This window comes from Fundulus heteroclitus, chromosome 20, assembly GCF_011125445.2.
Source record: "Fundulus heteroclitus isolate FHET01 chromosome 20, MU-UCD_Fhet_4.1, whole genome shotgun sequence".
NCBI lineage: Eukaryota > Metazoa > Chordata > Actinopteri > Cyprinodontiformes > Fundulidae > Fundulus > Fundulus heteroclitus.
Window position 1 is genome coordinate 15,231,527 of NC_046380.1, and position 17,641 is coordinate 15,249,167.

General features: G+C 39.3%; 1 protein-coding gene across 2 annotated transcripts in view; it reads left to right on the forward strand.

The window, feature by feature from the left end:
* The first annotated feature begins 2,239 nt into the window (after positions 1–2,239).
* kif5ab (kinesin family member 5A, b) overlaps positions 2,240–17,641 on the forward strand; it is a 110,914-nt gene continuing 95,512 nt past the window's right edge. The window contains exon 1 of one of the 2 annotated variants that reach the window (XM_012869352.3): positions 2,240–2,813. In XM_012869352.3, coding sequence (XP_012724806.2) covers positions 2,685–2,813 — 129 coding nt within the window. In that variant the 5' untranslated portion in view covers positions 2,240–2,684. The remainder of the gene's footprint in view (positions 2,814–17,641) is intronic. The other variant, XM_012869351.3, reaches the window with a different exon arrangement.

The following is a 17,641-nucleotide window of genomic DNA, read 5'->3' on the forward strand; positions in this document are numbered from 1 at the left end:
TCTCAACGAACTAGGTAGATTTATTTTTTCCTTTGGGTTATGACCTGCTTTCTAGCTAAAGCGTGACATCAATTAAATTATTTTAGTTTTTCCTCTTCCAAAAAAATTGTTGCTAGAATTTTGACCGAGTAGATATATTTGTGAGACACACGGGGGCGCCAAAAGTACGGGTGAAAGGCCAAAGATTGTCAACTTCATGAACACGGTTTACATATTGATTTCACGTCCTTTTTATTAATTTCAAAAGCATCGAGGCTCCATACAAGACATACAATCCTGCATCTCTTCTATGAGTGTATTTATGTAAAATTTTCCGCACTGAAATTGTGCATTTATTTAATTCGTTTTGCAATATAAACCTTGTTTTATTAATTTGTAAATGTTTAGGCACATCTTCTATGTAAGAAATTATATTATTGGACTTTTAATAATGTGACACGTTTTATTTCGCTAAATTTAAAATAGAATATTGCTCCAAAATAATGCAAATTATTTTGGAGCATTTTTATAGGGTGACACAACATGAACAGTGTATTTTTACTTTGTGAAATCACTTATCTAAAGTAACAATTAATACCATCCTTTCTCATGGTGGTGTATTTTTTCAGTTTGTGGGGATTATTTTTCATATATCTTCATTTACATTAAAATAGATATCCATAACTGTATTAATTGGGCCAAGTGTTTTGGTTATATTGCTGGAGTTTTGGTCCATTCTTCCTGACCGAACCGGTGTAACTTATCTAAAATACTTATTTGCAATAGCAATAAAGCTTTAATTTCTTTGTTGTTGTTTAAAGATTTAGTTTCAGTATTTCCACATAAAGTTATTGTCTCATGAAATAATCTATACTGTCAAGTGGACCTGTTTATCCTGTAAGTAAAACACTCCCACATAATGATGCCGTCTCCGCCATACTTCCCAGTATTTGTTCTAAGGCTTGCAAGCTTCCTCTTTTCCTGCCCTTTTCATCCAAATATAACAATGGTCATTAAAGCTGAACTCTTCAAATTTGGTATCACTAGTGCATTTGCAAAGGGTAATCTGTTCCCCAGGCTGTGTTCGGAGTAATGGCTCATTCTTTTCTTCGTCGCCTTCACCCCATGTTGGCAGTATGCAATCTTTTCACTGTGGATAATAACACTGTATTACCAGCCTCAGGTAGCATATTCATGAAGCCTTATGCTTTTGTCTCTGGATGATACACACATTTACCACATGTTGATCAAGGGGACATTGAACCCCTGAACGATATGATTGCTTGACATTTGTGGCTCTTTCAGGGATCTGTAACTTCTTTTTTTTTAAGGATGAACCAAAATTTGTGGAGGTCCAGAGTTTTCTTCCTGATATCTTGGCTGAGTGTCGTTTGATTTTCCCATCATGTCACACGAACTGCGATGGACTGACGAGCTGTCCAGGACTTTGCTTCCCACCCAAAGACCCCTGGACGCAGGCCGCAAAAATCTCTGCAACCCTGCATGGCCAAATGAGTATAGATGATGGATGGATGGGTGTCACATAAGGAATCAGGGTGTTTGAGAAGTTGCCTTAAAACACATCCACAGGTGTGCCTCAATTTAATTCAAATGTCAGGAATTAACCTACAAGAAGTTTAAAAAGTAACTGCACCACCATCTGGGTTTTCCTAAATTGTTCACAAACTCTCTCTCTCTCTCTCTCTCTCTCTCTCTCTCTCTCTCTCTCTCTCTCTCTCTCTCTCTCTCTCTCTCTCTCTCTCTCTCTCTCAACTAAACAAATAAAATTCAACAAGATAATGAACCGAATTTCTAGAACGTTTTACTAAACACGTCATCATCCCACTATCAACGCGTATCCACCGAGTTGAGGCGCGTAGATGGTGGCGTGACGAAAAATAAAATGGCTGAAACAAAAAAAATAAAAAAATACACGCTCCTTTTTTCATATGACTGTCATTCTGTTGCAGAAATTATACGTCGGTATGAATGAAAACACTTCCAAAACCTCGCATTTCCACACTAGTATTTTTTAAAAGCACCACCGCGTCTAATTTCCGTCCAATTAAGAGCTTAAGATTTTTGAGAGACATGTAACTTTTTATTTATTTTTTTATTGTGCAATCAGCAACAACATGCATTGGACTGTTTGAATAAAAGCGCTAAAACTTTTCTTTCTTTTTTTTAATTGAGACAGTTAGGTGTTAAAAGGAAGAATGGAGCTGCTCCCGCTGCTCCTCCGCTCTGCTCAGTGATGCTGATGAGGGAGGAAGTGAGTCGTTACTCCACAACGCCCCGCCCCCATTGAGAAGGCAGTGATGCAAGGCACGCCTCTGAGAAGCCTGCAACCCGTCCAGACGGACCGGACCACTTTGGACTACGCTCCTCATGTATTGGTCCCCCGTATGTTCTCCGCCACTCCGCTGCACGGATTAGTTTGATTGGATTTTAAAGCAGACAATTACTCGAGCAGCCTGCTTTCCGCTTTTTCCTTCGCACTTATTTAATCGTTTCTGGATCTAAAAAAAAAAAAAAAGTCGTAGTTCTGTAGATCCTCCAAATGCTTCGCCTGTCAGACTCGCTTTGCATGTGGGTATAAGAAGCCAGCGTCCAGGTGCTTCAACACAGGGGATCTTATTTATGATCGTTTTTTTTTAAATTCCCTTCCTTCTCCTGGAGGCGCGTCCTTTATTTCCCCATCCACTATGTCTGATTCCAACGCTGAATGCAATATCAAGGTGTTGTGTCGATTCCGCCCGCTGAACCAGTCCGAGATTATCCGCGGAGACAAGTTCATCCCAATATTTCAAGGAGAAGACACTGTCATCTTTGGGGTAAGTTGCTTTGACATTAGTCCCTTCTCTGTTGGCACCGTCGCAGGCACTCGAGTGATGCTGCTGGGGGGTTAAACTTATCTCACAGTCACATCAGATCCCGACCAGACTGATGACTTGGAGCTTAAAGGCTCGAGGCAGGGATCAAACTAAGTATAGCCTCCATCAATACTATCGGTGATACTATCAGTATTCTGCAGCACGGTGTGATGCCGCTCTTAGAGGAATGGGAAAGCTAAAATTAACAAATGAATGGGTACATTAGCGCAAGCTTTGTAGTGAAATAACAATTTGTTCCAGATGTGCCCATCAAGATGCCTTTTTGGCATAAAGGCTTTAACCTAAGGGGTTTCTGTGATTAAAATTGACAAATACCCCCATCATCTGTTAAAAATGATTCCTCGCCTTTTTCTTCTTGTTTGCTGTTTGCTTGATATTGATCTGGTGTATTTTCTTGTGTTACCCCCCTTTGAGGTGGTCCTTGCATTAATGGCCCCTGGGCAAGCCCCTCCTTCTGCCTCCCCCTCACACACAACTAATTGCTTACCCATTCACCTAACCCCGTCCAGGCTGAAAAAGAACAAACAAAGAAAAGCTTCTATTATGTTACGTGTCACAAGCATAAGAAAAATAAGATTCTGAGCTGAGCTGATATTAATTGATCTAGATAAGTAGATTGATTTTATCTAGATAAGTAGATTGAGTTTCAGCATTCATAATCACCGTAATGTAATTCAGTCCGTGTTTGACCAGTCTATGTATGCTGTGATTTTCATGCTTGTCTTGTGCTAAAAGGGTCCTAATACCAAAAAAAAAAAGCATTGTAAATTATATTTTTGAAGGTTTCACAAACAGAATAAGTATTGAATCTCAAATTTTGCTTTTAACAAGCTCTCTTCGGTGTATAACAATCAATATGAGACCAGACCAGTCTAAATATGTTAGATTTTACACTTTAGATGGTCAAATGCAATTTAGACTCCTCAAAAAAACACTGAAATAGTAATTTAATTTAGCAAAGATTCATAAGCTGGACTTCGGCGTCATCAGTTAGCTGTTGGGTATGGCAATATTTTTATTTACACCATGCACACCTTAAGGAAGCACCCATTCCCATTGACTGAACATGCAAATAAGCAATAGAAACACCTTCAGGACACAACAAACAAATATCTTTCTTTTTTTTTTACCTTTGTAGTTCGTTGCCTTTGTCAGAAGGCCGTATTACACATATCATACTCCACAACTTGTTTCCTCTCCCGGATAATTACGCAGAAATACTGATTCCTTTGATTAAGAATGTTACCATCTACTTTTAATCTACTGGTGAAGTATCAGGTGATGCAGCAGATCCAAGTGGAATCGTGATGTGTGTGTCTCTGGTTCACTAAGTGCGTTCTGGCTTTGCTTCAGTAGGAACGTGAATTGAAGCTGGTGGTTACTATCAGTGCTTATGAGCTGTAATGGAAACGGTCCAATCTCTGAGAGGTTTATTAGTCTGATGAATGTGCACCTGAGGCTGAGGTTAAACACGTGATCACGCTGCCACACCAACCAGTGGCATTTGAGGGGGGAAAAAATGATGGAATCATGGATAATGATTCCAATCCCCTAAATGGAAACCTCACACCTGATTTGAGGCTAAAATTTAAGCACATTGCATAAAAAATAAATGCATTGGTCTGTGTGCAGAAATAGGCATGCATAGATATGGCTAAATATGCAAATTTATAAATTAACTACACACTGAATACAGAGCACCTGCTCCCTACTATAATGGACACACATACACACACATGCAAAAAGGGAGATTATGAAAGAAACGTGAACCCTTCTGGCCTGAGGGCTGACTTGTAGTGATGACTGGGAGAGAAGAAAATCCCTATCGGCTCACTCCTGTTTTCATGCACACATCCACACAGACACACACTAAAATCTTTTGCAGGTTTGTGGGGGAGATAGCTCTGCACGGCAGACCATCCTGGTTGTAGCTGCAGGACATTTCCAGCAGACTGAGCTATTATTCTGTTTATGCATAAAACGTAAAGTCATTAAGCAGAATCTTGCAAAAATGTTTGAGATATGAAATCAGGAATCCCCGCGTTAATCTTTGTGCTTGATTTTGAACAGCTCTGAATGTGCTACAGACACGCGGTGTGTAAAGGTAAACCCAAATGGTTTGTCTTAGGAATCATGAAATACATATGAGTTATAACATTAAAGTTGTATATTTCAGAAAATTAGTCCGTTGATGGCATTTAGTCAGACCATGTAAACTGCTATTCGCCCACGGATTGACTTAATTTGAAATTGTTTATGTGGTAATACAGAATAACACTAGCCAGTCAACTGTGAGCTGTCAATAAAACAAATCAGCGTTTGTTCCCTGTCATTAAGTTTGGCAGGAGGAGGCTTCCAAACAATAAAGCAATAACAACCTCTAGAAACACAAGCAGAAATTTATGCTGCATTCTAACTCTTTTTATCTTCTAACCAGCTCTCAGTTTTCTTCCGTTCAGATGAATGTAATCACAGTGAGGCAAGTGGAGTTCTCGTCTCTCTGAATGTAATAAGTCCAAGACCTGCTCTGTCTATAAGGGTTTATAGATGTGTAAATGCATTCAGGGTTTCCATTTTCCTATTTGTAGTGTTTGTCTTGTACATGGGACTTGTGAATAAATGTGTCACATTTGATGAGGATTTAGAACAGCAAGTCGACACGAAACGAGTTAATGCAAACGGTGTGAAGGCTGATGGAGACAGTTTAGGTGTGGGCGGTGCTGATGGCCCACAATCGCCTGCTTCAAGATGGCTTCTTTCAGAACTTGAAAATACACAGAGGCAGGAATGTGAGCTTCTGAGTGATGGGGCGGCTGCTACTTGGTGGCAGGCTGGAGGAGACCTGAAGAGATTAAAGATTACAGAAAATGGTCAGTTGTTGTCCTCTGCCCTGGACTTCTTTGAGGCATCAACACACAAGATGTGCAGAGTGACTACAAAGGGAAAACAAACAACACAAAAAAAATGCAAAAGGTTTGATTTAACTTAGTCTACTATGTGTTAATTAGATGTTAGCATTTTAAAGTAGACATAGGCCAGTTTGAGATTATCGAGAGAGATGTGAAAACAAATAGTAACATTATATTTAAAAAAAAATAGGATGTTGTTTAATTGCATGGTACTCCTTTAGTTTCAACATCATGACTGTATATTTTTTTGCAAACAGAAATATTTCCAAATGAAGCAATGGAAAATCAATGGTGGAAATTCGGCTACTGCTGGTCAGCAAAGAAGAAGAGGAGGAAGAATAGGAGGAAGGCAGAGAGAGAAGAGGAAAGTCAAGAGTCTAGGACTGAGAGTATGGACTTTAAATGTCATAACTATGACGGGAAAAGCTAGGAAGTTAACTGACACGAGGCAGAGGAGGAAGGTGGACATGCTGTATGTTCAGGAGACCAGGTGGAAAGGTAGCAAGACTAGAAGCTTAGGATAAGGGTTTAAGCTGTTCTACCACGGTGAAGATGAGAAGAGAAATAGTGTTGGAGTTATCCTGAACGAGGAGTCAGTTAGAAACATTTTTGAGGTAAAAAAAAGAGTGATGAAGGTAGAAATTGAAGGTGTGATATTCAATGTTTTTAGTGGTTATGCCCCACAGGTAGGATGTGAGTTAGAGGAGAAGGTGAACTTGTAGAATGAATTAGATGAAGTGATACAGATTTCAATGGACATGTTGGAGCTGTAAACAGGTGACGAGGAAGGGATGGGCAAATTTGGTATCAAGGACAGGAATGTGGAAGGATGCATGGTGGTAGACTGTGGAAAGAAGATGGAAGTGGCTGTAGTGAACACATTCTTGTAGAAGAGGCAGGAACACAAGGTAACTTACAAAAGTGGAGATAGGAGGACACAGGTGGATTACATCTTGTGTAGACAATGTGAAGGAACTCAGTGTCTGCAAGGAAGTGGTTGGTAAGTGCTACCAGACAGCACTAGATAGCGGTGTGTAGAATGATTCTAATGACGAGGAAGATGAAGAAGACAAAGGTAGAGCAGAAGGCGAAGTGGTGGAAGCTGAAAAAGGAAAACAGTTGTGTGGCTGTCAAGGAGGAGTTGAGACCAACTGAGAAATGTTGACTGAAAAACTACAGCTTACGCTATCAGAGAGACAAGTAGGTGAGTACTTGGGATGTCTTCTGCAAGGAATGTTAGTAAGAAGACTTGGTGTTGGAATGAGGAAGTAAAGGAGTCTGTATAGAGAAAGATATTTACAAAGAAGAAGTAGGACACTGTGAATACTGAAGAGATTTGCCAGTAAAGGGAGATGCCACATAAAGTTAAGGTAGAGATAGGTAAGGCCAAACAAAGGCATAAAGTGACATGTATGACAGGTTGGACTGTAAAGAGGGAGAGAAGATTTTCACAGCCTAGTGAGGCAGAGCGACGAAATGAGAAGGATGTTCAGCAGGTTAGCGTGATTAAAGATCGACATGGAAATGTACTGAGAGCTGCAACAAGTTTGATAGGAAGAGGGAAGGAATACTTTGAAGAGTTGATGAATGAGGAAAATGAGAAAGAACAAAGAGAAGAAGTGACCATTGTGGATCAGGAAGCAGCAAATATGACATAAGGAAGGCATTGAAAAGGATGAAGAATAGAAAGGCACTTGGTCCTGATGATATACTTGTGGAGGCATGGAAGCTAGCAGAGACACCAGTAGAGTCTTTGAGTGGACTATTCAATGAGAGCTTTGAGAGCGAGAAAATGCCAAGGGATTGAAGGGGAAATGTGCTGATACCAACATTAAAAAACAAGGGAGATTTACAGAGTTGTGGCAACTACAGAGGAAATAAAGTTTGATTGGTCATATAACGAAGTTGTAGGAAAGAGTAGTGGAAGCTAGACTGAGGTCAGAAGTTAGTATCTGTGAGCAGCAGCAGTATGGTTTTATGCCATGAAAAAGTGCTACAGATGAAGTATTTGTTTTGAGGATGTTGATGGAGAAACACAGAAAAGACAAGAGGGAGGTGCATTATGTTTTTGTAGACATAGAGAAAACATATGCCAGGGTGCAGAGAGGGAAGCTGTGGTAGTGTATGAGGACATGTAGAGTACCAGAGAAGTATGTTAAAGTGGTGCAGGACATGTATAAGAGATGTAAGATAGTGATGAGGTGTGCTGTGGGTATGACAGAGGAGTTCAAGGGGGAAGTAGGACTACATCAAAGGATTGGCTCTGAGTCTATTCTTGTTTGTTGTGGTGATTGACATGTTTAAATATGAGGTTAGACAGAAATCTCCGTGGACTATGCCGTTTGCAGATGACATTGTGATCTTTGCCTGGAAACAGGGAACAGGTAGATGAAAACCCTGCCCTGGATTGGAGAGAAATCAAGGTTAGCCATTACAAGACTGAATACATGTGTGTAAATGACGGTGAACCAAGTGAAACCCTGAGGTTACATAGAGCAGGGACATAGAGGGTGGAGGATTTTAAGTACATAGGTTCAACAGTTCAAGGAAACTGCAAGTGTGGGAAAGAGGAATGGGTAGAAAAGTGTCAGGTGTGTTATGAAAGAGTATTAGTGGGAGTGAAATGAAAGGTGCACAACAGAGGTCTTCAACTCCAGTCCTCGGGGTCCAGTGTCCTTTTAGAGGTGCCCTTGGTTGAATTTTAATTACCTCGAGAGGGGATTCAAATGGCTGAATTAACTCCTCATCATGCAGTCAAGTTCTCCAGAGTCCTGCTAATGAGCTGATTATTTGAATCAGGAGTACTGAAGCAGAGAGACATAAAAGTTGTAGGACACGGGACCTCGAAAACTGGAGTTGAATATCCCTGGTGTACAAAATGGCGCTGAGATGGTGCTGAGACCATCAATTGTTCAGGGACAATGGCACTGAGGTGAAGACCGGGGGCAGAGATGAAGATGTTGAGGTTCTCTTTGGGAGTGACAATAATGGATAGGATCAGGAATGAGATCATCAGAGGGACAGCTCATGTTAGATGTGGAGATAAAGCCAGAGAGGTCAGACTGGGATGGTTTGGAAATGTACAGAGGAGGGACAGTGAGGACAACTTCAGAAGGATGCTGTGGCTGGAACTGCCAGGCCACACAGAGTATGTATTTTATATTGAATTGGCACCCAAGCTGTTTACAAAAACCTTGCAATAAATGATCATGTAAGAGTTGGTACACACATTTTACACACTGAATTAATTAAATTAAATTGAAGGTTGGACTTTTCAAAAAAAAAAAAAAAAAAAAAAAAATCTGAATGGAAATATGCTATTGCAGAAAAGTGTTTCATTTTTAAGGCATTTTAGGGTTGCTAGTACATGCTGGGGGTGCTGTATATTCAAAAACTCAGGAGTGGTGCTAAGAATCGACTGCCCCGTGGCTACGATTCAGTACATATAATTAAAGTTTTCAGTTATGTGTGATCTGCAAGTGATTATTATATTTGAAGTTTGGAAGAAAACACAGAAATCAAGATTTCATCACAAATTTTATAAGTTTAGTCTCAGACAAACTATTTTGTCCAAACCTATGAAGTCATGACTCTGGCAATTGTGTGCTGCAAATTTCAGGTCAAATTTTAAGTGCAAAGTTATATTGCATTCATAATTTCTGTGAATTTTTCATCAGCTTATTTAGTCTCTATGCTCCTGATATGTTTGCATAACAACTGGTTGTCAAGCAGATATGGGAAAACTGATTCTTTTAAAAAGATTGTTATTAGCTCCAGATATTAAAATGAAGAAAATATTTGCTTTAGACACAATAAGTGGAATGTAATCTGGTGATAACAGCGCCACCTGCAAGTGAAGCACCTTAAGCTTTGGATGACAACTTACAGTTGTGGTGGAAATTTGTTAACCCTGTCATGAAGTGTGATTCCTTATTTCTTTTATGGAGAAACAGAGAATTAAGATTAAAGGAATAAGAAAAAACAGGATTTCTACTTCTGAGTGTAAATCCTATTTCATTTGGACCAACAGTTAAGAGGATTATTTAAAGCACATAGCTTTTAAATTCCTATATTAATTTATGAAGATTTCTTGTATGCAATATGTTACAAAATCATGCTGAGGTTGTAACTGATTTCATGGTTTGAGAATAGTCTGTTTTTACCCAGCAGATGAGGGGGAACATCAGCAGTCAGGGCGAACAGCCGTAAATCTGAACACCTCTGCACTGCTCTTTTTCAGTGTTTGTTTTAGTGAACATCTGTGTCTTTCTGCTCTTTGCTGATGGGCAGATAAATGTCACGTTCAGGACTTTAAGTGAATCTTAATTTTCCTCTCTGGTTTACTAGAGCTGCAGATCACAATGTGCTAGGATTCCTTACGGTCCCTGCAAATATCCGTCAAAATCATTTTCCCGTACGAAGATCTGAATATGTTTGTTTGTATTTTCCTTTCTCAGGAATTTTCCATTTTCACTGACACGGCCACCTGTGGAGCCCTGCAGGTTTCTGTGGCGTGCGTGCGTGCGTGTGTGTGTGACAGTAATAATTCCTGAGCCTGTACTGCTCCGAGGCATGGCCTTTGTGTTTGCACTGCTCAAGAGTGACACAGCTGTCTCTAGTATTTCACTGTCTGCAATAATGCAGTGTCACAAGGCCAGATTGCCCCTCCTAATCTTCTGGCAAGCAAAAACGGCCGCCACTATGAATCACGCTTTGGGTTCTATAAATAAATTAATGACCACAGCGGCTTCGGCGGCAGAGAGATATACAGAGTTTTCTTTTGTGCTCCGACAATGACATATTGACATCACATGTTTTGATATGAGCGGAAACTTAGTACAAATTGATCGTGCTCTCTACGTATCATTAAAATATAATGTTATAATAAATAACTCAGACGTCTGGAAGAAATATCCTTTATGTCATACCTCTGATATTGGTCATATGTCTTACACTTAAGCTGTACTAGCCTTCAGAGCCTCACTGGTGCCTGAGGGGATCGTTTTCATTACCCCATGTCCAACATGAGAAAAATTATGCACTTTGTTTGCCTGCTGTTTTTAAAAGCCCTTGTGATTATTTGTGCTTCAACACTGGGCTTAGCCTAAGAGTAACGTGGTGGGAAATTGCTGATTATAATATCCCTCTTTATCATTCAAGTATTTTAAGTGAGCAGGAGGTGAAGGGATCACAGTACTTTTTAACTTGCAATCTTGCTTTAACTACTCCTTTAACTACTGGTGTGCTTTTTTTGTGTGTTTATAGCCATTTTGTCTAAAATGAGGCATTATCAGTTAATAAGGCTTGGCTTGATTCATGTAGATAAGTTCATATCATTCTTTATTGTTTGTACAATCGGTTGGCTTTTGAAACAATTAAAAATTACAATTAAAAATCAGAAAATTTTGCATTGCATTCATTTGCAACTCCCTTGAGTCAATACTTTATTGAAAAACATTTTACTGCAGTGACAACTACATGTTTTTGGGGTATGTCTAGCAGTTCTGTACATCTATGGACTAAAATGTTTGTCCTTTCTTCTCTTTGAAATAGTAGAGCAATTTTCAAGTCTTGTCATAGATTCCCAGTTTAGTGTGCCATTTTAACACATAAATATGTTTTATTAAAAACAAACAAACAGAAAACATGGATATGTTTTGATCTAAATATGTCATTGCAGCTCCGTCTGTCATTGTCCTGCTAGAAAGTGAACCTCTGTCCCAGTCAGGTCTTTCGCAGCCTCTAACAGTATTGCCTTGTATTCAGCTTCGTCCATCTGAGGAAAGTGCAAATCAAACATTTTAGTGTTTTTTTTTTTTTTTTTAACAATGCCTGTCTTCTTGCGACTTTTTGATAAAGGACAGGTTTATGGAGTGCAGGCCGAACAGTTAACCTTTCAACAGATTTTCCACCTGAGTCACGGCTCTCTGTTGCTCCTCCAGATTGATTTGATGAGTTATCCCCATTCTCAGCTTAAGTGGAGGGCCACCTCTTGGAAGGCTTGCAACTGTCTCATGCTATTTTCATTTTTGTGTACTGAATTTAGCAGATTTCCATGAGACGTTCAAATCTTTAGATATCGTTTGTGGAGTTGCACTGCCTTTTGTTTAGGGGTAACAGACTGGTCTGAATGCAAATGTATGCCTCTTTTTAACAATTAAATATAAAAGTGGATGGAAAACCATGTATCACTTTTGTTTCATTTTGCAGTTGTGCACATTACTTTGTGATGGTCTATCACATCAAATTCCTGAAAAAAATGCACTGAAGTTCATGGTTGTAAATTGACAAAATGTGGAGTTCGAGAGGTATAAATACTTTTGCAAAGCATTGCATATGCTGAACAGTGTAACCTTCCCAACAATCTTGTTTTATTGATCAAACACTGATTTATTTCTATTATCGTTGACCGAGACGTGAAACGTTCGTGGACCCATTTGAAGCATGCATATTAAATAATTATTGATTCTCCTATCTTCCGCTCTCCTTGTATAATCCTACGGCTTTTCTTTCCTTAACTGCTCCTTCAGTCCATGTGTATGGATCTTCTGGAGTGGCTGCAGTGTTTGCTGCATTTAAAGCTGTGTAATACACACCTTTGGGAAGAATAAGGGGTTAGGGTTTTGCAAAATGTTTTTTTCGTGCTTCTGTTTCTATTCTCACTAGTTCCAAAACCCTTTAAGGAATATTCTGAAAGTGAATATGTGTAATTTTAGAAGACAGCCATGGTATACGGCTAAATATTAACATGTTTTTTTTTTGTCTAGCAAGTACTTTGTTTCAAAGGCAACAGTAGGAGCTCTTCTGTTGTCTTCTCGTCATCTGGCTCTTCCTTGATTATGTGCTCAAGTAGGAAGAAGGAAGGGAGACAGCTGGTGGTGGAACAAGCTGTTGACGGTGCATGTCGGGCGCAGCTTTCATGCCTTCTACCTGTCTCATACCTTTTGGTATTTATGGTTCCACTGAAGCTGTTCTTCCTCAAGGATGTGTTGTTGCCGCGGTTTTAACTGTCTGTAAAACAAACGCTTGTAAAGAAAAAAATTCCCAAATGGAGGTCTAAAGGGTCTCCCTTGCTCTACCACCCCTGTGCACGCTTAAGTGCTCTAATTCTATCACTGCAGTGCACACACCCTATCCAATTACGGATATAAAAGGGATTGCAGCGTTAGGTTAAGATCTCATTTCTTTTCTTCAACGCCATGGTCAAAGCTCCCTCCTCTTGGGGTCAAACCTCCTCTTTTCCACCTTTTCTCTGAATTTTTATTGGTCCTCTGAATCCTCTTCGGTGTGAAGCTGTATTTCATAGAAGACAGATTCTACGGCTCGTTTCCCAGTGACTCAGCAGCGGTTTTGGAGCGATGTTGGAAAGGGAGCTCAGCCTCATCTGTCGTGCTGTTAATTTAGGCTTCTAGCAGGTTTTTATGGCATAAGAGGGAGCGACTGTCAGTCAGGGGCCAGAATATTAAAGGATCAACACAACTTTGAAAGCATTTAGTTCAAACCTGCAAGGTTGTTGGAGTCAGTTTCCAGTGCCTATATCAGCTATATGTACTTCACCTCAATATCACAGTGAACAAATATTTATACTCCATAAACCCTAGCGCACATTACAACTGTGAATATTAATCTGCTTGATTGAGATTTCATAGCATTGAGAAAGAAAATATATGTAAAGGAAAATTATATATATATATTATATATCCTATTTCCCTAAATTTGTTTACTGAGGCTTCATGCTTGCTCAGTATGAGGGATTGCTGCAAAGCCATGGACAATGTAGATGACTCTCCCTGTAGCTCTACGCTTCTCCAGGAGGAATGAATGCTGCTTGTTGGGACTTTGATGCAATAACTTTAGAGAGGACATTTTTTGACCAATCTGTATAATCTGATTGAATTTGACTTTGGAAAGTGCCTTGAGATGACATGTTTCATGAATTGGCGCTATATAAATAAAATTGAATTGACTTGAATTGAAGTTTACAAATAAAAATCTAAAAGTGTGGGATTTCTCAGGCTTTGATGGGTCAGTCCCTCAGGCAACACTTTGTAGGACCATCTTTGGGTGCAATTACAGCTGTAAGTCTTAGAGTGTGTCTTTATCGGCTTTGCACATACAGAGATCATTTTACACTAACATTTTTAACACTATATCAGCTCACCTCAGCATCACCATGCACAATATTTATACTCCATACACTTTTTCACAACATGAATCTATGTCAGGCTGGTGAGATAAATTCAACTTTCTGAGTTGGAGGAAGTTTTGACAGAGTTCAGGTGTGGTGCCAAAGTTCTCCCTGACAGCATTTGTATCCCCTTCGTCGTGAGCGCAGGAAGAGAGGTGCTGCAGTCAATGCACGCTGAAATGTAAATTAGTCTAACTAACAGAACAATAATCATTGGTTTTGCGGGCTATGTTTATTCTGAGTGTAGTGAACGGATCAGGGTGGCTATGAGTCTAGGGGACACGTACATTCACTTTGTTTGCTTTTGTTTTTTTCTTGTCACGTGCATTTTTGGTAAAGATCAAATGGAGTTAGTATTTTAAAAAATGTAAAGGGTCATGAACCAGCCTCGACCAAATTTTTAGAGGTCCAACTATATGAGGCCGACACCAAGACCGAGCCCAGGAAAAAAGCGGGCCATCCATGGTGGAGACTGTATTCAGTCAACGGGTTGTTTAACTTGATCTGTAGGTCTGTGCAGGTCCTCCAGAGTTACCAAAGGCCTTTGGGCTTCTCTGATTAATACAGTTCAATCAGTTTAGATGAACAGCCATGTTGAGTTTTAATTGTGCCATACACATTTCATTTTTAAATGATGGATTCAAAAGTGCACTTTGAGATGTTTAAAGCATGGGATATTGTTTTATAACCTAACCCAGCCTCCTGCTTTATTTTGCACGAGTCTACTGTGTTCCTTGGTCTTCGTGATGCCGTTTGGTCTCTAATGTTCTCTAACAAACCTCTGACTCTCTAAAAGAACAGGTTGATTTACGCTGAGATTAAATTATTGTAATGGACTGGAGATCCATGCAGGTTGCTCTCTGTCTCTTACCCAGTGATCCAAGGCACCAAGGAAAAGTGGGTATAGAAAAATTGACATACAGGAAGACTGTATTGAATACACTGGATTTGATTTAATAATAATAATAATAATAATAATAATAATAATAATAATAATAATAATAATAATAATAATAATAATAAAGCTTTTCCTTAATGCTGTTCTTATCATCAATCCATTTCTCTTTTTCCTCCCTGATTTGGCTTTCCATCTCTTAATATAAGGATCGGACCATCTTGTCTTGTTCGCTCTCTCTTCTGCAAAGAGCTTAACAAACTTTTGAAAGCTATTACTTTTATGTTATTTCGTCACAACCCCCACCCCTCCCAACCCCCAAAAGAGAAATAAAAAAGTCTGTAATTGTAACCTGAACATGTGGAACACTGCACCAAACTCTCATTACATTGATTCACACATTTATAATTCAATAATTTAGAAAATGTGCTCCAATGAGGCTCATCCTTCAGATCAAAAGTACTTTTTGAAAATAACATCTTTAAAGTAGGTGTTTAATATAGTTTTGTATTGATTTCTGTTTTTATTGGTCTAGTGTAATATTCTAATTTTCCATGTTGTGTTTTCATTAGCTATAGGTGGAAAAATATCTTAATGAATAAATAAATTAAGTCTTGAATACTTTGGTGTGTGTAATTAATGAGTTACTGAAATAAATTAACTTTTCAATAATATTCGAATTTACTGAATATGACACTATGTGTGTATGTTGACCTACTTTTAACACGGGAGGACTCAAACATCGGTAAGAAGTGGCTGTTCTTCCTCTCATCATTTCCTCAATGTTAATATAATGCTGACACCAACTTAGGCAGCAGTCACGCTCTACAGGATATTAGCATCCAACTCATTTTTATTTTTGCTCAGCGTGCGCGCAGCCGCGGGTAGAAAAGCTTGTGCTGGTTCGTCAACGCCTTCCCTTCGCGTTACTGTTCCTTTATGAGTGGATTGGGTTGTAGCCGCACCAGGCCTTTGTGCTCTGGGGAGCGTAATGAACCATATTCCTCCCATTAGGCATGGCTGTGCCCTGGATGCTGCCGTCGTCTGCCCCCCAGCGTCTCTGGACAGCTCGTGGTGTCTGATTGCACATGCTTGTGCACGTGTCTGCGCGTCCCAAGACCCAGAGCAGTTTTAATTTATTAACTTTGAGAAAATAAATCCGTGGTACAAATCCCTGGTAGAGCATCCTCATCTTTTGCATGCCGGTTGCAGAGGACTTCAATTTCCTTTAATTAATTACAGCGCGGCCCATTGAATTGACATTTGACAGCTCTGAGATCTACTCCAAAACAGTTTCTGACTCGTCTCTCCAGGGAGCTGGGCTTTGAAAAGTACTTGCCTGTTTTTTTTTTTTATCATTATAAATCTAATTTGTCAATATTGTTGAGTTGCAGTCAAGCACTATGGGCAAGAAGAGGCTTAGAAAATCATACGTATATTTCAGGCATATTTAATCTCTGCATGGCCAAGGATTGGCCCCGGTCCAGACTAAAAAAACTATTTGCTCCATGCTGCAGTCGTTTGATGCTCTCTGCGGCTTCTAGCAGGCACATATAATCTCAACACTCCAGTTTTTCACTTCCTTCACTCCCCATTTTCCGTCTCTCGGATTCGAATGTTATATTTTATGCAAACTAATGCTTTTTGCTTTTTTTTCTGAAGGCTTTAAAATGTGAAGCCATTTGGATTCCTCTGCAATGAGATTGAGTGAAGTCCTGGAAGAAAAAAAAATCCCTTTTAATCGTGTTGATTTCCCCGGGAAATCTTTGTCCATTGTTGGATTTTTTTGAGTTTAAACTCAGTTACTCTCTTCCCCGCATTTTCTTTGGGGTTGAAAATTGCTCCCAGCTCGATAGAACTGTGTGTTTATGCTAATCTCTACAGCGTCTTCCACTCTAACCCTTTCATGATCTAATTTATTATTCCCTCTGCCACATGTGGTCATTAACAGGGTTTCCACCAAGGGTTGCATGCAGATACTTTCTCCATTACTTGTTAATGTTTTCCTCTTTCACTTTTGAGGGCCAACACAGTGTCAAGACTCTGTCGTCAGATTTAATTTAATTAAGTTTTGCTCAAGATCAACGGACGTCTCTGTTTTAATTCGGAAGGGAGTGAGAAATGTCCGCTTTGTAACATCCACCCCATTACCCTTTACCTTGGTACTTCACTTCTTTAATTGCCTAACTCCAAGCATCAAACAAAATGAGCATGCCTCTCAATGAGTTTAAGGAAACCAACAGATTAATCTCCAAATCCTGAACTACACAACAACAGTCACTTTGTTGCATTGGAAAAATGTTTTTTTACTGGAGTTTACAAACTATGGTTCTGTATCCTGGTCTGCAGTAAAAGAATTCAGTTTAAACTCACACATTTTTAAGGCTGAATAGTTCTGGTTTGTTTTGTATGTATTTTTTTTTGTGGTCAACAGCACTTCTGATACCAAAAAGAATAGATGTGCTTTTTATTAAATCTTTGTTAGATTGAAGCCTAGTAAAGTCTAGTGAAAGCCATGTGAATGGTTTGTTGGGTAGCTGCAATGCTTCCAGAGTTTCATTTGTTTTCTTGCTCTCAGCTTTTGTTTATTGGCTATATTCGATTACTTCAAGTGAGATGTTATGATTCCAAGTTTCCTCCTTTTGTATGTTGTGGAGTTAAACCTGAACTTTTTAGTGAAGTACAAAATAGCATTTTTTTTAACTGATGCCATTTATTCAAATGCAACAGATCTTTATATTGGTAATTAAATGATGTATCACTGATGCATTTGCAA